Raw genomic sequence first — 24,151 nt, forward strand, 5'->3', positions numbered from 1 at the left:
GCACATAATAAGCACTCAGTGAATGTTAGTATTTTAAATCCTAAATACCTTTTAAGTGTGTTCTCCCCTGGATTACCATAATAGTTTTTTTCTTTTTAAAGCTTATTAAAGTAAATTACTGTAGAGTAATTTACATGCCATGAAATTCACCTATTTTAAGTTTACATTCCAACGCTTTTTTTTTTTTTTTTTTTGCTAGATAGGATCTTGCTCTGTTGCCCAAGCTGGAGCACAGTGGCATGATCACAGCTCATTGCAGCCTTGACCTCCTGGGCTCAAGCGATCATCCCTCCTCAGCCTCCCAAGTAGCAATTCAACACTTGATAAATTTACTGAGTTGTACAAACATCACTACAAGCCAATTTTAGAATATTTTAATCATCCCAATAAGATCTCTTGTGCCCATGTACAGTTAATCCCTATTCCCACCCCAGCTCTAGGCAACTACTTATCTACTCTATAGGGATGCTTTTTCTGGGTGTTTCATATATTTCATATAAATAGAATCATTCAATGTGGGCGCTTGTGTTTGCTTCTTTCACTTAGCTTAATGATTTTTAGGTCTATCTGCACTGTAGCATATGTCAGAACTTCACTGCTCTTTACTGCTGAGTTGTGTTCTGTTGTATGGATATGTAAGATTTTGTTTATCCATTCACCGTAGATAGACATGTGTTTATTTCCACTCTTGCTCTTATGAATAATGCTGCTATGAACATTCCTGTGCAAGTCTTTGTGTGGACATATGCTTAATAGCTTCTTAATTGGTCCTTTAGTCTCCTTCAGGGATCCCACTTCTGTTCTTGTCCCCCTCCAATCTGTTCTCTACACTGTAGCCAGAGTGATTTTCCTAAAGTGTTAATCTGATTGTGCCATTCCCCTGCTTCACATCCTTCAGTAGTGCTCAGGTACCCTCAGAATCAAGTTCAAACTGTTTCAATTGAAGAGTTCACTAAGAATCCTCAAAATCTGGAATCTCTACCTTCCCTCCCCACCTTCTCTTTCACTATGCCCCCTTCCACTTTCTTGGTTCAGCCATTTATTCATATTGTTTCATTCATTCATTCAATTAACTAGGCTTAGTGAGGCTCTGGGAATATAGCGATAGGACAGCCAAATCCTTGCTTTCATGGAGCTTTCTTTCTAGTGAAAGGCAAATATCAGATAATGGTAAGTGCTATAAGAAAATAAAAAAGGATGACGCAATAGTAACTGTGGGAATGATGACTCTCAAATCCGCAGGCCTGGGTGTTCCTCAGAGCCTCTGCTTTATTGCCAGCTGCCTACTTGATATCTCCACTTGTATGTCTAACGGTGGCAAATTCTGGTTCTCATCTGTACTTTAATGTGATTTTTCTCGCCCAGGAGCACTTTGATCCCATTGCATCTCTTCCTAACTTTTACGCATCCTTACCTTGTAAATCTTCCCTAATCCTCTTCTCCAGCCCTGTCTTCACAGCCTGGCTACATGTGCTGCCCATTATGGTTTCTGTATACTTCCATTACATGCTGACTCACTCAGGTAGCACTCTTCGTGTTATATTTAAATGCCTGATGGTTGTTTATTCTATTATGCTTTAAGCACTTGATAATTTTGAATACTCAGAATCTAGCCTAGTTTCTGGCACATAGTCGATGCATCATGAAATCTGTTGAAAGAGCGATTGTATGTGGTTAGCTTTGAACAGGAGGGCGGGGGAGGGGGGAAGGAACACTTTCCTTCGGGACTAGAGGGAGAGAAGGAGCTAAGGCCCATTAATGCATAAATAAGTGTGTAGGTTTAGGGGAGGAAAGTTGAAGTTTAGATAGCATACATTTCCTCAGAGATTACAATTTTGTGCACAGTATAAAATGAACAGTGTAGTTATTTATAATGAACAATTAGCAGTGCATTAGAGAAAATAAAGGAGCAGTGCTGTGGGGTGCCTCTTGAAATCTTAAAATTATTCTTCCTTCTGGTTTTATGGCTGTTAGATTTAGCCTAATTTCTTTAGGCCATTCGTCATATGTATGGATATGGATGACTAAATTACTTGGATGTTATTGCATTGGTTTTCATTCTTGCTGTTTTATAATTGATTTTATTTTGATGTTGCTTTTCCAGCTTTCGGAAAATGTGATTGATCGAATGAAGGAATCCTCTCCATCTGGTTCGAAGTCTCCGCGGTATTCTGGTGCTTATGGTGCCTCAGGTATTGCTGAATTTTAATTTTAGGGTTTTTAGGAGAAAAATTATAAGTGGAAAAAGTTGACTCAATAGTCAAGTTCTCTAGCATTCTGTCTTTCATTATTTGGATGTTTAGCTTTTTATAAGGAATATTAGAACTCAGTATCGGGGTTTCTTTTAAAATGTTTTGTACTAAGAATGAAGCTATTTTCAAACAGTCTTTGAACATTTTGTTTTCTCTTCCCACTCCTGAATCCTCTACTAGGTTTTGGAAAGTTACTTTATATCTTTTTGTATAAAATGGATTGCTTATAGGGATATTAGAGATTTAGGAATAAATATTTATTAAAAAAATTGAACTTAGAAAATATTGATTTGCTATTTTCAAATTGTGAAGGGTTCCAAATGATTTTATTTTCTAATAAATTTCTTCTAAGTTTATAAAAGATTTAGTTTGTCACAGTCAGTTATTGATGGAAATATGGTGGCAAATGGAATCCATAAAGAATTATTAAGCCTAATTTTATCTGTAGGTCCTGCTGGGTAAGAGACTTAATGTTGTTTCTTCTCCCTTTTCTCTCTTCTGCCACACTCATCTGTTTATCCAATATTTTACTAAGCACCAGCTATGTGTCCAGTACTGTTCTTGATACTGCCCAGTTGATGGATAGATATGCTATTTATTGTGAAATGGCAACAAGAAAATAATTGGGATAATTAATTTTGGATTAAGTGAGATTTTCCTGTACTTATCAGAAAGGGGAAATCTGTCTATAGACTGTGAAATTGAGAAAGATGAGATCCTGCCCAAATGGCATTCACTTGGGCCAATTGTTTCCCCCACCCCCCCGCTTACTAATCATTAAGTCAGTAAACATGAATTGAGCTTCTGATATGTTTAGAGGAGAGGGTACCAAGGTATTTTAAGAAATAGTTCTTACCCCTTTGAAGCTTCTTGTTTAGTACTAGAGTTGAGGATTCACAGTTAGTTAATGCTAGATAGAAAGTGAGTATGCCTTCCTTGTTAGAAACCCTTTTTTCGGCTTCTGGACCACACTCTTGGTTTTCCTTCCACCCTACTTGCAACTCAGTCCAGGGTTCTTTGTTGATTTCTACTAAGTAATCTTGTCCCAATATACGGTTTTGAAATCATTATCTAGATGCTTGTGACTCCCAAAATTATATCTGTAGCCCTGACCTTTCTCTGAAATTCCAGACATAATAGACAACTGCCTACTTGAAATCTCCCCTTACTGATTTCTCAACTTAACATATCCAAAATCAACCTTTATTTTCACTCCCAGGCTTACTTTTCTTCTCTGTCTTTCCCAGTAGATGGCACAGGTAGTCAAGCCCCTTCTTGGGGATTCATCCTTGTTTTCTTTTTTCCTTACTCCTTACATCAGACTGTTAGCTAGTCTTGTCAACTCCATCTCTAAAACATGTTTAAATATGTTCCTTTTGCATCCATCTCCTCTGCTATAGCTCCAATCCAGATAGATAACCATTGTCTTCTGCAGAAGTCTCTTAACTGGCCCCCTGCTTCCAGTCCTCCGCCCTGTGCTGTGCACACAGAAGTCCTCACAATCTATTGAAGAAAAGCAAATCAGGTCAAGTCGTGTCCCAGTGGTGGCTCTCCATGGTACGTAGAATATAGTCTGAGCTGCTTCCCTGGGCTTCCATCATATATCATGACTGGTCCCTGTCTGCCTTCCAATATCATCACATTATTCATCATCTCCTATCACCCTTCCTCTACTTATTCACTGTGACTGCTATCTTCACTGGAAGATAAGCTCCAGGGAACTTGTTCCTCATCTGTTTGTTCACAGCTGAATTCTCAGCTCCTAGGATAGTGTACCTGCTTCTTGGTAAGTGCTTATTGTTTGTTGAATTAATTTACGGGCATTATCCATTTTAAAAGTAGCTACTTTTGTTCATTTTGGAGAGTTCTATACATTTAATTCAGGTGACATTTATTGAATGTTTCTGTTATGCAAATAAGTAAACCAGGTATTTTGAAAAGATGCAAAAATAGGAAAAAGTTCTTTTTTTGGCAGATAAACTACATATACAACAAGACTATAAGGGAGGTAGAAACATAGTATAAAAGAAACTTAGGAGATACCGAAATTAAGTTTATCAAATATTTTGGCTTAAGAAGATGCCTTGTCGTGCAGAAACAAATGGCTGTCCAGTTTATTAAAATGCCCAACAACTGCACTTCTGGTCATTCGGGCCTTGCATATAAATACCATTGCAGGCCGGGCGCGGTGGCTCAAGCCTGTAATCCCAGCACTTTGGGAGGTCGAGACGGAGGGATCACGAGGTCAGGAGATCGAGAACATCCTGGCGAACACGGTGAAACCCCGTCTCTACTAAAAAATGCAAAAAACTAGCCGGGCGAGGTGGCGGGCGCCTGTAGTCCCAGCTACTCGGGAGGCTGAGGCAGGAGAATGGCGTGAACCCGGGAGGCGGAGCTTGCAGTGAGCTGAGATCCGGCCACTGCACTCCAGTCTGGGCGACAGAGCGAGATTCCGCCTCAAAAAAAAAAAAAAAAAAAAAAAAAATACCATTGCATACAGTGAGCACATCTAGCTGACGATAAATGTACTCTTGCTTCCTCCTCTTCCTCAAAATGGTGAATCTGTTCATATCTACATGTATGAACTTAGAATATGGAAAATGTTAAGGAAGCAAATGGTTTGTAACTTTGTAAGTACTTACGATGTGGTGTATCTTTTTGCTTATGAATATTCTATGCTATACCCATTGTTTCTGTAGTTTAATTAAAACATTTTCTTGGTGTTGAAAAAAGAATGATGATGTATGGATACATTTAAAATTGGAATTTGTCCTAAAGTATGATTTGTTGTAGGTAGATTTTTTTTCCTACCTCCTGTGTTAAGGAGTGAGGGTGATGATGATGATGATTCAATATACTGAAGTAATGACAGATGACACTTAAACAAAATTTGTTACATGGTAGGTACTCTGCTAAATCCCGTGTATGTCTTATCTCATTTCATCCTTGTAACCCTAGGAAGAAGGACCTGTGATAACCCATTTTACGTAGAAGGAAACTGACACTTGAAGTGATAATTATTTTGCCCAAAGTCACATAGCTGGTGAGCAAAGGAGATGAGAGTTACATTCAAGTTTGTCTGACTCCAGAGCAAATGCTGTTAACCACTTTGTCTTATTTTAATTTGAATGACATCTTGCTTTAGAAAGGATATGACAGAAACTAGTTGGAACAAAGGAGCTGCTTTTTAGTGATGTTCTGCTTGAATTAAGGAAAGAACCTGTTGTCTATAAGTGATTGTTGGTTGTTCTCAATTTTTCCCATACTGGCTCTCAAATAGTGAGTGGAAGGAGAGAAAATGTTTTCTTTCGTGGGTTGTTTTGACACTTTGAGAGAGTGGGGATGGGTCAGGAGATTTTCTGTGAGTTCTGTGGTGTGTCTGGCCCGAAGAGCATGACACTGATGTGAAGAGCTCTGGTTTTGCTGAGGGACCCATCCCTTCTCACTCCCCATTTGAAATGACTGATGAATTCTGTGGTCCATGACCAGCTGTGACCAGCCTGGGCACTGAAAGCTCTTAGAATGCTGTCTTGTGGGCTGGGTTTGGTGGCTCATGCCTGTAATCCCATCACTTTGGGAGGTTGAAGTGGGTGGATCACCTGAGGTCAGGAGTTTGAGACCAGCCTGCCTAACATGGTGAATCCCTATCTCTGCTAAAAATACAAAAAATAGCTGGGCGTGGTGGCACATGCCTGTAATCCCAGCTACTCGGGAGACAGGCATGAGAATCGATTGAATCTGGGAGGTGTAGGTTGCAGTGAGCCGAGATTACTCCATTGCACTTCAGCCTGGGCAACAGAGTGAGACTCCATCTCAAAAGAAAAAAACAAGTATGCCATCTTGTGTTTTAGTGGTCAGGCTAGAACTACACTCTCCAAATGGAAGCCACTAGTCACATGTGGCTCTTCAAAGTTAAGTGAAAATTAAGTTAATGATCAAATGAAAACTTCAGCTCCCAAGTTGCACTCATATTTTATGCTCAGTAACTGCATGTGGCTTGTGACTACCATACTGGACAGTGCAGATATAGGGCATTTCTGTTATTGCAGACCGTTGTGTTGCATAGCTGTGATCTAGAATACACCAGTGCTTTTTATCTTCTGTCTGCACCATGATGTGAAAAGGACTCAACAAGGCTCATAGGACAGGTTCTTTGAGTACATGATTTCTCTCACCCATTCCAACCTAACCCAAGAAAAGAACTAAGATTTAGCGTACTATTTTGAAGTGATCTTGCTTTAGGTTAAGAATGCAGTTCGACTATGTGTAAATTAACAAAGATTTATTCTTCTTAGAATTAAAAAAATTGATTTATAAAAGCAGGAAGCCTGAAAATTTATGTTCTGTTCTGAGTTTGTCTCATTTAGGGGTTTTAGTTAGTACTCAATAATAGATTTCTTATGATTTAAAATTTAGATGTGTTATGAAATAATTTTTCAAGCCTACAAAAGTGTATTGATAAAAGTGTCACTCGCTTTTTTTACATTTTTCAGTATGAAGTAAATTATATATTAAATGTGAGTTGAATTTTAAGTATTTATTACAAAGCCTTCTTTCTCACAGGACTCTTAGTCATACCAGCCCTAGGCTATTCGTATATGTGAATATAGGGCAGTGTATTTGATGAACTGAGAGCCCTAGGATTTCTGTATATAGGAACTCAATTTTGTCATAAAAATAGTTTTGAGAATACATTTTATACTATAAGAAGGTGGGTTCCTCTGAAGACTTTTACTGAAACTTTTTTTCATAAAAAATATAATTTTTTTGCTAAACCTTGAATCAGATCAATGGCTCGTTGCAATAAGTATTTGCATGTAAAGCTGGGTAAAATAATACACTGTGTGACACACAGCAGATTGTAATGCCACTTTAATAAATGAATGTGCTCTAAAGAACTTAACTGTGTCCTTGCTGCCTCAAATTTTCTGCTGTGTTATCTCAACTGTATTGGTTTGCTTTTACACCAGATAATTTTCTTCTTAGGCTGACATAAGGAGATGTCATTGCATATAGTTATAAACTTACCTTTTCATTAACATCTTGCATCTTTTGATTTTAAAAAATCAATTTTGGGTATAGATTGTTTCCTTTCCCACCTGATCTTTTAGTTTTTCTGGCTTATAATGAGGTCAGGCCTCTCATGGTTGACCCTACCGCTGAAGAAACTGTCTGCGAATCAATACGAAGGAACAGACAGGAAATGATATTAGGAGATGTTTTGTTGTTTTCGTAAGCTACTGGCAACCAGATAAAAATGATGAATCTGGAAAAAAACAAGACAAATGACCTAACTTTTATTATTGTCCTCACTGTAGAAGTTTCTCTGTAAATTTCTCGTCATTGTGAAAAATAACAAAGATTTGCCAGTTTGTGTTAAGTATATCACTGAGATCACTAAGTATTTGGCAGCCTTAACAAATTGCAGGAAACCAATTTGAGCAGGAAATAGCACAGCCTAAACTAAACAGCCAATTTTGGGAAATAGATTCATCTATAAGTTCTGTGTATTTTTCTCCCGGAATCTGGCCCTCCTAGTTATTTTAAAACGGCTCTTTAAGGCTCATTTAGACGTAACACTGTAGGGAGAGTTCAGAGAAAATAAGCTTATTCCTTTGACTCGAGTTACAAGAACTGAACGTCTAGGTTTCCAACTTTTAATATGTGAAACTTTGTCGATGCCAGTGTCTCAATTCTGTACTTTTTTCGTGGGCCATAATGGATGATTTGCCTGACTGTTCCTAATGGTAAGAAACGTAATTACTGTTGAATTAAAGGCATTAAATCTAATTCTCTAAGTCAGCATATTCTGCTCTGAAAAAGAAATCTGCCAATGGTCTAGGGTTGAAGAACTTCATGGTTAGTTCCATCAGTCAACAAGTGGTAGCATTGCCACCATCTTTGACCTTCAAGGAATTACTAGTTTGGTCTAAGCATATTTAATGTTACAGTGTAGTGAATGAGTACTAGTTTAGTTGCTTTCTCTGTTAGAATGAATACGTGAGTGAAATAGAATGTATAAGAGGTGTGGAAAATGCTTTAGAAATTTAGACAAAGAGCATCAGGAGCTTTGGCAGGCAGGCCTGGCATCAGGGGAAGTGAACTTGAGCCAAACTTGAGGCTAAGTGGGACGGGAGGGGGGTTAGAGTAGAAGGTAATCCTGGTAGAGTTAGCACACAGACCAGATTAATTCAGATAAAGGTTTCTTGTAGGGTCTCATGGGTGGGTAGGTTGAAGTCAATGAGTTTAATTCTATCCTATAGGGCCTGGGCAGCTACGGAGGTGTTCCAACTCATTTTAGGATGCAAGACTAGAAAGTTACATTAGTTGCACCTTCAGATATACCCAGATATTAGTAACATTTTTATTCTTAAAAATATAGTGCCGGTTTTCTTACTGATATTTTTATGTCCGATAAACAAATCAGAGTGGTAAGAATATGTATTTTCTGCCATAGTACTAAATAAAGCCATTTTCATCTTCAGTTTAGTAAAGAAGCAGCCCTATAAGCATTTTTGTTTGACTGTAATTGGCCCTATTGCAAAAATAAATAAATAAACAAGTAAAGAAAGTTGCCCTCAACTGCATGAGACAGCGTGGCAGTCTAGGGTGTAACGGATGAGTTCTGAGCAGGGAAGGGGAATGAAGCAAGTGGATCCTTGGAAGGATAAGGAAAAGAAAGGACGTTAGTTGGAAACTAGGGATCGGGAAGGTCAGCCGCTGCCTGGTCTAGGAAGAGTGGCAGGGCAGAGGAGGACTTGGCTGGACATGGTAACTATGGCTCCATGAATGGATAGTGGCAGTCCTTGACTCACGCTTCAGTACTTTCTCCCCAGGCCGAGGGCACCTTTTCTCTGTGCTACTTGATTCATCTCTATGTTGGATTTATTTTTGAGAATCCAGAAACCTTTAGGCTGACTTTATTTTAAAATTGAGAGGAGGGCATAGAAAACTTCCTTTCGGCCAGGCGCGGTGGCTCAAGCCTGTAATCCCAGCACTTTGGGAGGCCAAGACGGGCGAATCACGAGGTCAGGAGATCGAGACCATCCTGGCTAACACAGTGAAACCCCGTCTCTACTAAAAAATACAAAAAACTAGCCGGGTGAGGTGGCGGGCGCGTGTAGTCCCAGCTACTCGGGAGGCTGAGGCAGGAGAATGGCGTAAACCCGGGAGGCGGAGCTTGCAGTGAGCTGAGATCCGGCCACTGCACTCCAGCCCGAGCGACAGAGTGAGACTCCATCTCAAAAAAAAAAAAAAAAAAAAAAAAGAAAACTTCCTTTCTTGTCATTAGCAGTGTGGTTTGTATTTTGTGGTATTTTGGAATGGTCAAAAGGGAGTAAAATGAAGAAAGTGCTTCAGTGGGAGAGGGAATGAACTAGAGATAAAGCTTGGTAGGTTCTGAAATGTTAGTGAGTCACACCTTCCGATCGTTTTCTGTGACTAGGAACTCCCGCCCGTTGATTTCCTAGTTAATGGATTAACCACTGGCTTCAGCTACTTTATATTGTGTCTTCAGAGGTCCCTGCCCTTGTGACTGAAGCAGCATAATTTACTTTGCATTGGTGCTTCTAGGTGGTATGAAGTCAAGTGGGCCGGACACTACCTACTTGCCCCTAAGTTACTAGAAAGAAGCAGCTGTTCTGTTGGGTACGTTGTATAATGTAGATTAGAAATATAGTAATGTCGTAGAGTCACAGTACTCAGGAGCTGGAAATTAACTCAGGAGTTACGACCCAGTAATTTCAATGACAGCAGGGGAAAAAGATGCTGTTTTAAAGAAGCTCCCCAGTTTTGCTGCCGTAGATTCTGGACACTAACTTTAAATGCAATTACGGGCTAGTGGATTGTATTTTCCCACAGAACAAGTGTTGTTACTTGGCATAACCAAGCAAATCATGGGTGTCACCAAAACTATATTAAGAAAACTAGATAAAACAGTGATATAAATTTTGTAATCACGCTTCAAGATTTATAAAATAAAATACGGCATTGGTTATTCAAGCAAAACTAATAGAATATAAAGCATAGGACATATACGTAGAAATACTATTTTTGATTTAAATTTCATACATTTGTTGTAAACAATATTAACAATATTTTTGCCTTTCTTGTAATTTGACAGACTTGAGAGCATCATCTGGATGGCCCATATCTCTTATATAATAAGTTGTCCAAGGGAGTTTCAAATGTACATTTTCCTATTGCAAGCAGAGAGATTCAAAATCAATCCATTGACTTTCCAGCTGTCAGCCAAATAGTAGGTTATTGTTGTTGATGATGATGTTTTCCCTTGTTAAAAAAAAAAAAATTTCTGAAAAGTAAGATCTGATCTAGCATTTCACTTCTTCCCTTTACTCTCTCCTGCCTCCCTGGTTTATTCAGAGTCACTCCTATAGTTCTCTGTATTAGGCCAAATCAGTGCTACCAGGGAACAGTAAGTGCTTTTAAGTCCCCCTTTTAAACCTTCTCTGCCCCCAGGGCTACTTGACACTTTGTTGACAGCTGTCACTGCACTTGAGTGTTCCTTGAAAAGCCTCGGGAACCCATGTGGATCATTATAGTAAGGCTCTCCAAACTTTGTCACCCAATTGCTATGGCATGCTTATGACAATATTCTGGTTCTGTATGCCCTGCTTCCCCTGAATGAGCGGTTAATTGAAATATGGGTTTTAATTAGCCAGCATCGAATGATTGGGACTTGAAATTACTTTCGGTTCCAGGGTAGTCATGATAACTCACATTACTATAAAGATACAAGGTGTTTGGAACATCTCACAGATTGCATGGCAGGCAAGTACACGGATGCCAGCAACCAGCTCCTGTGTACTCACTGTGTTGGCAGGACTTCTTTCCTTTGTCAGCTGAGTGAGTGCTGCTGCTTTCTTCCTCACTTCGTGCACTTGCACCTTGCTCTTTTCTCATAGGGCTTTTTTTTTTTTTTGCTTGTCCACACCCATTATTGCTATAGTCCTGCAAGGGTCACTCACAGACCTTGTCTGTATTTGATGAGCAGTACAGCCTTGCTCTGCATTTCCCATTTTATGATGTTAACTTTTTCAGTTTCTCCCATCCCTGGCGTCATTGCCCTAGTCTGGCCACTATCATCTTTTTCTTGCATTGCCCTGACAGACTGTTGCTTGGGGTGCCTGCCTTTAGTCTTTCATTCCCTGGTTTATTCTCACTGCAGCCCTAGTTTCTTTCCAAAGCATGAAACTAATGCCATTCCTCTGTTAGAAACTTGAGCCCTCCACCCCGTCCCGGCCTTCCTCTTAGGATGCAGCCCAAATCTCTTACATAGACAGCAAGGTGCTATACAATCCATCTCCTGCTCTAGTCTTCTCTGGGAATTTCATGGGATTGAGCCCATATACTGCTTTTGTACAGGACCTTGCTGGCAGACAGACCTTTGTCTGTCATGTTGAACTTCTTTGTCTAGTCATATTGAAGTTCTTGCATATCCTCAGACTTATCCGTTTGAGCTTTTTAATTTTGATACAGAGTTTTGCTGTTGTTGCCCAGGCTGGAGTGCAGTGCCTCAATCTTGGCTCACTGTAACCTCTGCCTCCCGGGTTCAAGTGATTCTCCTGCCTCAGCCTCCCTAGTAGCTGGGATTACAGGTGCCCGCCACCACGCCCGGCTAATTTTTTGTATTTTTAGTAGACATGGGGTTTCACCATGTTGGCCAGGCTGGTCTCAAACTCCTGACGTCAGGTGATCCACCCATCTCAGCCTCCCAAAGTGCTGGAATTAACAGGCCTGAGCCATCAAGCCTGGCCTCCTTTTGGGTTTTTGACCATGTTGTTCCTTCTGTCTGAACACTGTTCCAACTTCTAGCCCTGCCCCAACTGTATCTCACCTCTTACCTGCCTTTCATCTGGCAAACTCTTGCTCATTGTTCAGATTCCTGCCTAGAAACCAGTTACCCCAGGAAGCTTTTCCTGAGACCCAGTCCTGGTGAGACGCCCCTCCTGTGTGGGCCTGTGGCACCCTGTGCATGTCTCTCGTACCACACGTCACGTGGTGCTGCCACTGCCCATCACACACCCCTCTCCTCCAGATCCCACAGCTTCTGTTTTCTCATTGGTCCTCCCAGGACCTCCTCTTCTGGCACTTCCTCCAGCACTCCCCGTTGCTTTGGTGCTGACCTTTCTTTGCCTAGGTGAGAAGCCGTTATAGGACTGTGTGTGTTCGCTGCAGGTAAATGTTGACCTGTTGAGGCCAGGTAATTAGGCAAAGCAGGAAAAGAGGAAGTCTCAGAGGGTCGAGGAGATTTCCTTCAAGAGCCATTTCTTCATCTTCTCAGTGTGGACCTTCCAAGTTGATACCATTTGGAAGAATTTCCTTTTCTTGTGTTACTAGTTCTCTTTACTACTGATCCTTGTAATCGTATGTACTTCATTGTGTTGTAATTGCATGTTTACTTGTCTATTTTTCCCATTTGATTATAAGCCTTTGAAAGAAGTGAATGTTCACTTCCCATGTTCTGTACGCTCAGCCACAGTGACTGTATTATAGAGTTAGGTGCCTCATAAATGTTTGTGGAATGCATGAGCTAAAGCAAATCAGATAATGAAGCCTGATATGTACAAGTGCCTGTGTCCACTAAGTGTCAAGCAGGAAAAGAGGTCTTTCTCTTAGGTTGGTTCCACTGGGCATGGGTGTGAGTGTCTTCACCAGGCTCCTGATGGTGCCTATATAATGCCAGTCTCAGGTCTCAGTCGTAGCAGACCCAAGGAAGCCCTTTTGGAAGAGGCACTTTCTTGAGTCCCATCTGGGGAAAACTACGAGTTTGTGGAGGAGTAGCTAGGGAGCAGGGCTCTGGATTTGGAAACATTGATGTGGAGGTTCATGTCCTCCTCCTAGTTATTAATTTAATTTAGAAAGGAAATCATCTGTGTAGACTTGCCAAGTTTTGGTGAGTGCCGAAGTGAGCTGGGATTTTCCCTTCTTGGACCCTCCCACTCAGTTCCTGCTACCCTCCTCATTTTCCTCCTCCATTGGGGTCGAAGTTAATCTGACATTAGTACCTTTGCCCCCTGGAATTTTTAGGTTAGGAGTTTTAGGTGAGGTTTGGTTAGGGTGTCTAGAGGTAGGTCCCTAGCTTAGAAAAACAGGTCTTACCCCGACTCCCTTTTCTAGTAGAATCCCCTGCTCTCTTCCTGTTGTCAAAACTCTGGGACACTTGAGAGTTGGGCTTCTCTTCACTGTATCTTCTCCTGTGCGGCTGTTCTCATGCCGGATATCAGCTTCTCACTTGAGGATTGTAGCTTATTTTCTTCTTGAAAGAGTGGTCTTTCTGCCATCACTCATTTCCTCAAGCCTCTGAGGCCCGCTCTTTGAAGTCTGGGGTCTTTGGTGTCTGGAAGCCCAGGAGGGTTGCGGTTTGGTTTGGCTTCTGGGTAGGGGTTGGAAGGAAGGCCCAATGCTTGGGCCAGTCTCCCAGTGTGGGGACGACTGGGAGACCAGGGAGCTAGCTCAGGGAGCTCCCTGTGTGCTCAGACACACAGAAGCATCTGAGGAGCCCTAACTAAAAAAGATCCAAGAAAACCTCTAGAATTTGCTTTAGCTCATATGGGCTTTTACCCAGTGCTTCCTTTTCACCTCATCACTGTGTGCTACAGTCACAGGGAATGTGAATAACGATGTCCTATTGGCTTCATTTGGTAGTTACACTAAATTCTTCAGATGCAATTTGTTTTTTTGTTGACATAGTGGTCATCTCATGACTTTAAACAACAAGATAAAATATTGATTGCTGTGTGTCAGTTTTGAGAATGGACCTGAGAAATGAAATGAAAATCAGTTACTAAAATCAGGATACATTTGATTTAAATAAAAAATATTAAAGCAGCATTTAAGGTCAACAGCTCCCCCAAAAACATTGTTTTGTTATGCAACCGTCTAGGTTACTGATTCTGAATATCATCCTTATAATTATTTAAACAAATTGTTTTAACAGAATACCTCTAGCAGCCCTCAATTCATTTCCCTTCTTGAAACTTGTGCTTTTCAGTGCTGTGGCGCAGGCCTGTAATCCCAGCATTTTGGGAGGCTGAGGCAGGAGGATTGCTTGAGCCCAGGAGGTCGAGCTTGGAAGTGTACTATGTTTGCATCCCTGCACTCCAGCGTGGGTGACAGAGTGACACCCCATCTCAAAAAAAAAAAAAAAAGAAACTTGTGCTTTTAGCAAGAAGAGATGGCTTTAACTGTGCCTGCACACTTACAGTAAAAAATAAGGCCAATTACCTGTTTTCTTTTTCCTTAGTAGGAAAAATGAGGCCAGCTAAGTAGCTTTTGTTTAATTTTGTGGAACAGCAAAGATATTCATTGAGTACAATATGTTTCTTTAATTTTTCTTGATAACATGTTATCTTCTCTGGGAATCTCATGGGATTGAGCCCATACACTGCTGTTGTGACATCTTTTAAAAACTTTTATAAAAATATTTTTTTAATATTCCATCTCATAAACTTTTCAGAGTGGGTATTATAAGATTATGGAAAGTTATAATCCTGTTTTCATGATTCTTTGACCTTTGACATATTTTATTGTTTTTTTAATAAAAAATCTTTAATGAAAATTAAATATGTATGTATATGTATAATGAAAAAATATTAATGCTCAAGCTTGATAAACATAAAAATAATAAATTATTTCCTCTAATTCTTTTTTCCTGTCCTATTAAACATGCCTCTACTGATAGCCAGTATTTGGTAACTCATGTTCATCTTTTTTGCAAAAATGACATTTGCACAAGTGATGACATAAAACTTGTTAAAAACAGTAATTTTTAAAATTGTTCATGATTGTTTACAGGACTTTGAGCTGAAACATTTTTTTCTTTTTTTTTTGAGATGAGGTCTTACTGTATCACCCTAGCTAGAGTGCTATGGTATGGTAATGGCTCACTGCGGCCTTGAACTCCTGGGCTCAAGGGGATTCTCCCATCTCAACCTCCTGAGTAGCTGGGACTACAGGCAGGTGCCCCCACACTGCCAATTTTTAATTTTTTTTGTAGAGACAGGATCTTGCTATGTTGCCCAGGCTGGTCTCAAACTCCTGGCTTAATTCCATCCTTCTGTCTCAGCTTCAAAAAGTGCTGGGATTACAGGCATAAGCCATTGAGCCTGGCCTGAACTGAACCTTTTTAAAGCTATGTTATATTTTGATTGAGAACTACCTTTTTCTCTCCATCCAAGTAAAATTCTTTAAGTTGAGCAAAGACCTCCCTATTCCCAGCCCTGCAGCATCATTTGTGATGTGCCTCAATAGGTGTGACTTGAACCAACCAAACCAGACCCAATTGCAAAGGCCAACTGAAATCACCATCTGTGCTTTACTGGCAGTGATATGATGTGATTGTGTGCTTTCAGAAATAGGGTTACAGAGGAAATGAACCTCAGTTCTTCAAATGGGAAATGGAAAGGTGGTAGTTAAATCACCACTGAGTAGAGGAGAGAGAGAGCACATGTGGTGTATGTTTAGTGTTCAGAGGGCTTTTGCCATTTAATAGTTGTGTGATCACGGACAAGTTGTCTCATTTTTCTTCAGAATAAAATGGGGAGACTAATGCCAATTTCACATGGTTGTCATGGAGACTAAATGAGAAAATATACAGATGCTGAGTGAAATATAGCAGGTGATCAATAAGTATCCCTTTCTTTTTTTCTTCTTTAACATAGCAGCATCCAGGGCCATAACTTCACTGCCACCTTTCACCTGTTCCACATTGACTCTTGCAAAGGGAACTACTTTCTATCTACCCTCTTTGGCTTTCATTTGGTTTTCTGTGCCCTTGCTCTAACAAACATTTATTTATTACTGGCTATGTGCCAGACACTATACTAATGCCAGAGTTTCAAAGATGAATAGTTCAGAGATGTAATGGAGATACGCAGGTAGCATATAGGATTGACTGCCGGCTAACTCTGCATAGGGCGGTCAGGGCAGACTTCAGGAAACAGGTGGTGATGATGTTTGAGCTGAATATTGAAGGAGGAATAATGGGAGTTTACCAGTCAGACATGATGGAGTTGGTGGTGGGGGTGAGGAGGAGAAAGGGCATTTCTTGGGAGAAGGATGATGTGTGATGATGGGTGCATTGGTTACAATCATAAAGGGCTTGGTGATTTCTGTGAATTATAACTAGTTATATTTATTTGAAGTGCACGTACTCGGTGGGAAATGAGGTTACAAGGAGTAAATACAAATAGACTAACAAAGCTAAGGAGTGGGGATTTGCTTCTATAGTAAATAGCTCTAACCCTCCATCTTTTTTTTTTTTTTTTTTTTGCTCTGTTACCCAGGCTGAATGCAGTGGTGCGATCATAGATCACTGCATCTTGACCTTCTGGGTGCAAGCAATCCTCCCTCCTCAGTTTCCTGAGTAGTTTGGGTTATAAGTGTGTGGCACCACCACACTTGGCAGACTTTTTTCTTTTTGTAGAGACGGGGTCTCACTCTTGCCCAGGCTGGTCTCTAACTCTTGGGCTGAAGTGATTCTTCTGCTCAGCCTCCCAAAGCACAGGCGTGATTACAGGTGTGAGCCACTGACCTGGCTCTAACCTTACATCTTTATACTATTTTTAATTAGTGTATATGTGTGAGTATGGCGGGGGAGAAGTGGGGGAGAGATGTCACCTCCAAAGTTGCCTCAACAGAACTTTTCTTGATCCTATTTTCCTTCCTCTAAACTCACATGACATTTTATCTGTATTTTTCTCTTGGCAGTCAGTATTTTATGTATACACACACATATAATTATGTATAGTTAATTATAATATAATTAAATATATAACAATTATGTTATAGTTAATTATAATTTGATATATAACACAATTATAATTATAATAAATACATAGCAATTATAAACAATTATAATTGAATATATATAACATAATTATATAATTATAATAAATACACAATTATAAACAATTATAATTAAATATATAACAATTATAATTTATAATAAATATATACATAATTATGACTAACTATAACAATTATATAGTTATATAGCAATTATAATTATAGTCAAATATATAGTACAACTATAATAAATATATAACAATTGTATATACTATAGTCAACTAATTATTCTAATTAAAGATAATATAATTATAATATATAAGTATATTGTACACATGATTATATGCAAAATTACATGTATATTTTATATACATATCATTATATATTAAGAACATGTAATTTTTGTTTTTTTAAAGAGATGAGGTCTCACTTTTTTTCCCAGGCTGAACTCAAACTCCTGGGTTCAAGTGATACTCCCACCTCAGCCTTCCAAGTAGCTGGGATTAAAGGCATGTGCCACCATGCCAGGCCCCTCTACATTTTAAAAACAGTTACTTATTTATAACTGTGTTAGCAACTTTACTGTACATTAAGCTCCTTGTGGGCAGAAGGCATACCTGAGAGCCCCTGGTTCCTTTGTGACCCATATGGCATCTGCCTCACCTGTGGAAGGTGCTTAAGAAACACTTGACAGTGTAATGAATGAATCGATGGGTCTGTGAGCATCCCCAGCTTCTTCAGAATACTTTTGACTGCAGAAACATGTTTGATGAAAGTAGTCAGTCACAAAAGACCACATACTAAATGATCCCATTTATAGGAAATGTCCAGTATAGGCAAATCTATAAAGAGCGGAAGTGGTGGTTGTGTAGGGCTGGGGTGGTGGTGGTGGTAACAAGGATAGGGAGTCACTGCTGATTGTTGCACAACTCTGAGGATATACTAAACACCATTGCATGGTACACTTTAAATGGGTAATTTTTTTTTTTTTTTGAGACGGAGTCTCGCTCTGTCGCCCAAGCTGGAGTACCGTGGCGCGCTCAGTGCTCACTGCAAACTCCGCCTCCCGGGTTCACGTCGTTCTCCTGCCTCAGCCTCCCGAGTAGCTGGGACTACAGGAGCCCGCCACCACGCCCGGCTAATTTTTCTTTTTTGTATTAGTAGAGATGGGGTTTTACCATGTTAGCCAGGATGGTCTCGATCTCCTGACCTCATGATCCTCCTGCCTCGCCTCCTGCCTTAGCCTCCCAAAGTGCTGGGATTACAGGCGTGAGCCACCACACCCGGCTAAATGGGTAAATGTTATATTATGCACATTTTGTCTCAATAAAGCTTTTGAAATTTTGTCAAATTTTTTAAAAAGTATCTTTAAATGCATTTTTTTTCCTGTTTTTATGTTTACCATATGCACATAGGGACTTGTATTATATAATATTTATTGTTATTTTTTGAAGTTTGGACTGGGAGCTCATAGCATGAGCTTTGGGACTTCATTAACCATTTCAGAGATGCAAGGGAGTGTGAGAGGGAATTCTTGTGAGCCTATGCAGAATGACCTCATTCTCTCTGTCAGAGAAATACTGCACTAAGTTATTTTAGTATTAGCAGAGTGACATTGTTGGATATATTTGGATAGTATATTTTTGTTTCAAGTCATTGAAGGAGTTTGTCTTCAGGGAGCAATATATTGCTTTACCTTAATAAAAAGGCATAACATTGACAGAAGGACAAGGAATGGTGCTATTTTTCTGTCACCTTCAGAATGAAGAGGTAGTTATACTTTGTTTTTTAGCCTGTTGATCTTGTACTTCTCATCAACAGGTGCTTTATTTTTAAAAGTGTTTTATATTAAAATAGCATTTATGCACTTATGAAGCAGTACTTATTAATAAAACATGCCCTTAGATAAATTGTTTAATGAGGTTTTCTTTTTTCTTCCACATTGTGGGAACTAGTGGTTTCTGTATTGATGGAAGAGCAGGGAGCATCTTTTCTTGTGTGTTCATTTATGTAAAATTTTGCACTCTTGAAAAATGAACAAAGATAGCCAGAAGGTATTTATCATGCAGTCTAACCACAAGAAATCTTGAATGAGATCATCATCAAGTAACTTAAATAAAACAGTTACTTTCTGACACTTGATCACCAGAGTCATTCTTTAGGACACTTAGCATTATTATGTGTTTATTTTTCTTTTTCATATGATTGCCAACTATTTTGAAGAACGGAATGCTTCAGATTAATGTCTTGGGAGGGAGACACAATCTACTTGACCCTGATTTAAAGGGATAGTGGAAGTGGGTGGTTCTTCACCACGGATGTGATTGTTACTAGGGATTCTTCATAGACTCTGTCATAGCAAAAGTATTATATTTGGCTCCTCATGGCATAGCCCGTGACAGCAGAGTGTTGCTCAGTGGATTGACTTGGGCTGAATCAGTAGGGTCTTTCCAAGTATAAATTTGAGGGCTTACTAGACCAGAGAGAGGCAGAGGCCTTAGGATTTGGCGGGAGATTCTCTGAGTTGTTGCAAATAGTCTCCATCTCTCCTGTGCATGACCCAAGAGTTTGCTCGGAGACACCTGTTGAATAAATGGTCAGCCAGCACTGTGGTTAGGTGGAAGGAGCACGAATATTGATAGATGTTAAACCCTGACGTGGCTGAGCCTAGCCTTCAGCTTTGCCTCTTACTGTATTTGTGATGTCCAAGAGTGACAGGGGCTAACATAGCTATAAATAAGCAACTATTAAGAAATTGTAAAAAGTAGTTACTGCCAAGAGAAAAATACAGAGAAATGCCGTGTGAATTTGGAGGAAGTTTAGAGTGATAGGAGCTATGGGCTAAAGCCACTACTCTTTCTTGGGCAATCCCCGTTATGGAACAAAGGGATCCAGAATGCATTTTCCCAAAGAAAGAATAAGTACAGATGAAATATTGTTGTTAGAATAATTCTTCAGGCTTATCATGGGTTTTTGGGTTAACTTGGAAAGCCAAATAGCATTTCACTTTTTAATGATGAATATGCAGATGAGCTGTGGCACTCCTGAAGAGCTGGCATGGCTTTCCATAGCTGCGGTCAAGCTTGGCTCCTCTCTGTTTTCCGTATGTCTCGTGAGAGGGTTTGAAATATCAGCTTTGGATTCCAACATTTGAGTTCAATTATAGTCTCTATGTAGTTTTGATTACAGGCAAACATTTGTATACATACAAATGTGTGTCTGTGTACGTGTGTTTGTCACTTAGGAAAATAACGTGTCAACCACAGATGTGTTAGTATGAGCATTTTAACAGATCGTTAGTCACTGAAGTTTTTTTGCAGTACAGGCTAATGTCAAAGGCAGGCTTTCTCCTGCTTGCTGTTTTGCCCAGGGCTGGCATGGCTGGACAGTGACATGAAGGGATTGTAACAATTCACTTTGGTAATTGTTGATATAATTTTGGTTGGCTTTTGTTTATTAACTATTTCAAGTATGATGGTGGTGGTTTTTTGTTTTTGCTTTCTCTGCTTCAAAATGATCAACAATTGCATTCTTCTCCTCCACTATATGTAGGAGGGAGGGAGGATTTAGTACTTGCACATGAAAATACTTTGATGCTGTGTCTGGTCATTTTTCAGGGAGAGAGAGGCCAGAGCCTGTGAAGGTCTATTGCTGCAGAATGGTTAGCATAGAGGCAGTTGGTACAATGAGGGGTGCTCAGGCTTTGGGACCAGCCAGCCCTGAATCACCATGGGGCTCTTTATAACATTGGAATAATACTTACCTCAAGGCTAACCTAATGCCTAGAACATTGTTGAATCAGTAGAGACTAAATTGGCATGGTATTGGATTGCTGACTAGAAATACTTCTATCTCAACCTTATAATCAGTTGGCCATTTTGCTTTGGGTACATTTCTTTATTTCTCTGGGCCTTAGTGTTCTTATCTGTCAGATGGTGGAATGGACTGTTATCTCTAAGATTCCCTTGATAGATTCTGAGCTTTTTAGATAAGAACCATTTTCATTCGTCTTTGTTTCCTAACACTGCTATTATACTTGGACAAAACATTTTTTTGAACAAATGATTGGATTTGCAACTATGGTTATATAGCTACATATAGTTATAATTAGGAGCTTATTTGTATATGTCTGTGAACATTTATAAATGAGAATTGTCTTTTTTTGAGGTTTATCCTCAAGCAGCCTGAAATACACCTTTATCTCTAAGTATTCATTCATACATATACATATGTTTGTATGCCTAGATCTAATATATAAAATTTAAAAATTAGAAAAAAAATAAAAATGATCAAGGTGCAAGAATATGCATTTAAAAAAACCTATTGCTTTGGAAGAATTTATTTATGTTTCATTATTTGGATATGATGCTTAGAATAACTTGGCTATCAGAAAAATGCTGTTGGCACCTTCTAGGTTTAAAAAAAAACACTCCAGAGAATTAGAGAAAAAATAGTAATTAAAAGGATACTGTCAAGGTTGGTAGGTCTAAATTTAATAGAGCAGCTGTGTTTTGGTTTGGAGGGGTATGTGTCTCATGCTGTCTCCCCATGCTGTTTGCTTGCCCTGTTATGAGGCAGAAACATGTTATAATGGAGGTAGAGATCCTGCCTTTTGAAATGCAGCCTCAAGAAGTGGCTGCTTGAATGTTGCAGTGCCCCCACTGGCTTACAAGAACCTTGTCAGCGTTTGGAGAAGTTTAAAGCTAGCAGGTATAATTGTTGTTATGCTTTCTGGCTTGGCTGTGGTCTTTTTCTGAAGGAACTCTTCAAGAACATTGGACAGTATTCTCTGTGCTTGAAAGATTGTGTTTTATTGCATTTAAGATGCCAGTAATTATAAGATTTTATTTTATTTTATTTTTTGAGACGGAGTCTTCCTCTGTCACCCAGCCTGGAGAGCAGTGGTTCAATCTTGGCTCATTGCAGCCTCTGCCTCTTGGGTTCAAGTGATTCTCCTACCCCAGCCTCCTGAGTGGCTGGGATCACAGGCACATGCCACCACGCGTGGCTAATTTTTTGTATTTTTAGCGGAGACGGGGTTTTGCCATGTTGGTCAGGCTGGTGGTAAACTCCTGACCTCAAGTGATCTACCACCTTCGGCCTCCCAAAGTGCTGGGATTACAGTCATGAGCCACTGTGCCTGGCCTATTTTTAAGATTTTATGTTCCACTAAGAAATAACCTCAACAGTTAAGCTGTGATAAAGTGCTTTCCTATCCATTAGAATATTCATTTTATGTTTATTGGAGTTGTTCTATCTATGTTCATAGATAAAAAGGAAAATTTAAGTGAAATGAATTGTTAGCAATATTCTTGAAACTTGCATTCAGAGTCCAAGTCTTCTGAATCATTTTCTGCCTCCACGTTTTCCATGTGAGTGTTTTTTCCCATACTATCACCTTGCGTGCCATTAAGAGTGCTAGTAATGTAGCAGTTGTTAAAAAGAGTGCTCTACTGTCTGCCCTGGAATTTTCTTCCATGCTGCTGACTCTCATTCTGCATTTTTTTTTCTTTTTAAAGACACAGTCTTCTCTGTGGCTCAGGCTGGGTACAGTGGCAAGATCTTGGCTCACTGTAACCTCCACCTTTCGGGTTCAAGCAATTCTTGTGCCTCGGTCCCCCTGAGTAACTGGGATTACAGGCATGCAGCACCATGCTAATTTTTTGTATTTTTAGTTGAGACGGGGTTTTACCATGTTGGGCAGGCTGATCTTGAACTCCTGGCCTCAAGCGATCTTCCCTCCTCAGCCTCCCAAAGTGCTGGGATTACAGGCATGAGCCACCATGCCTGGTCCTTCATTCTGCATGTTTTGATGCTACTGCCTTCTTGATCTCACATAGATAGTGTCATGAATGATGTTATGACTGCCACCTGGCCCTCAGTGACAGGAAGATACCGTCGATATCAGAGATGAATAAATGTGCACCTTAGAAGCAGTGGCATGTAGCAGCAGTGCACTAGCTGTAAAAAGGACTTTGACCAAGGGGTCATTGTTCAGGGTTCACAGTAGAAGTGTGGATTATGGAGTATTTTCTTTATTCTAAATGGTTAACATCACAAGTAAAGAAACTGTTTCACGTTCAGACACTATTATTCTCTAATTGTATTAGTGTACAGTTCCCTTTTCTCTTTCATGGAGAATCTTATTGGAGCACATTATAGTCTTCAAAGTAGGATAAAATTATTGGATACTGTTTACCTTGGATTTATTAAGTTTAATTAAGTCTGCCTACAATAAATTAAAAAATCACATGTCTAAAAATATGTGTATGATCTTGAATTGGATCTGAATCAGATTTCTTTCCCTTTAGAAGCTCTATGTGGATAATTGATTCAAAAGAATACGATCTGTAGATTATAGTATTTATGGTTGTTAATGTCCTAATTTGATCATGGTGCTGTAGTTATATAACAGATTGTCCTTGTGTTGTGGAAATTACATTGGAATATTTAGGGGTAAAGACATCATGTCTGCAATTTATTGTAATGTGTTTCAGAAGAAAATATTTGTGTGTGTATGTATGTGTTATGTTTGTATAGAGAGAATGATCAACTATATGGTGAAATGTTAATTGGGAAGTTTGGATGAAGGGTACATGCGGATTTTTTATGGCATTCTTACAACTTTTCTGTGGTTTGAAATGATTTTAAAATAGTAGGTTATGGAATTGAAAAGCTATTGCTAAGATATCAGATGCCTAGTACTTTTAAAGCAACATATTTATTTTATGTGATTTTAGGGCAGATGTGTGCATATTTTAAGAAAAATTCCATTCTCTTGGCGGAAAGTTGCCGAATGTCTTCACCTCTGATTCCTTGCTTTCAGACACCCCAAAGTGCTTGCTCTCTCACTTTGGGGATTTATATATCTTTTGCGGCCCGCTTGGGGGGAGTATTTGCACATATATTTCTATGTTACTGCCATTCTCCACTCTATTATTATTGTGTCTGAGAGGTTTTCAACTGTTTTTGGGGGGGAGTTTCCTGCGTTTAACCTTTGGTAGTGATTTTCCAATTGTCTGTGAGTAGCTATTTTGATGACTTAATTTAGAAAGGTGGTCCCTTTTATTTATTTCTAAACTAGCCCCTAT

The 24,151-nt window shown here is 39.5% G+C and overlaps 1 protein-coding gene across 2 annotated transcripts in view; it reads left to right on the forward strand.

The window, feature by feature from the left end:
- The window catches only part of CHCHD3 (coiled-coil-helix-coiled-coil-helix domain containing 3), a 297,752-nt gene that overhangs the window by 9,562 nt on the left and 264,039 nt on the right, over positions 1 to 24,151 (forward strand). For both annotated transcript variants that reach the window (XM_033195050.1, XM_033195051.1), the window contains exon 2: positions 2,105 to 2,192. In XM_033195050.1, the coding sequence (XP_033050941.1) occupies positions 2,105 to 2,192 (88 nt within the window). The remainder of the gene's footprint in view (positions 1 to 2,104; positions 2,193 to 24,151) is intronic.

The sequence above is a fragment of the Trachypithecus francoisi genome, unplaced genomic scaffold, assembly GCF_009764315.1.
Source record: "Trachypithecus francoisi isolate TF-2019V2 unplaced genomic scaffold, Tfra_2.0 Lachesis_group4, whole genome shotgun sequence".
Classification (NCBI taxonomy): Eukaryota; Metazoa; Chordata; class Mammalia; order Primates; family Cercopithecidae; genus Trachypithecus; species Trachypithecus francoisi.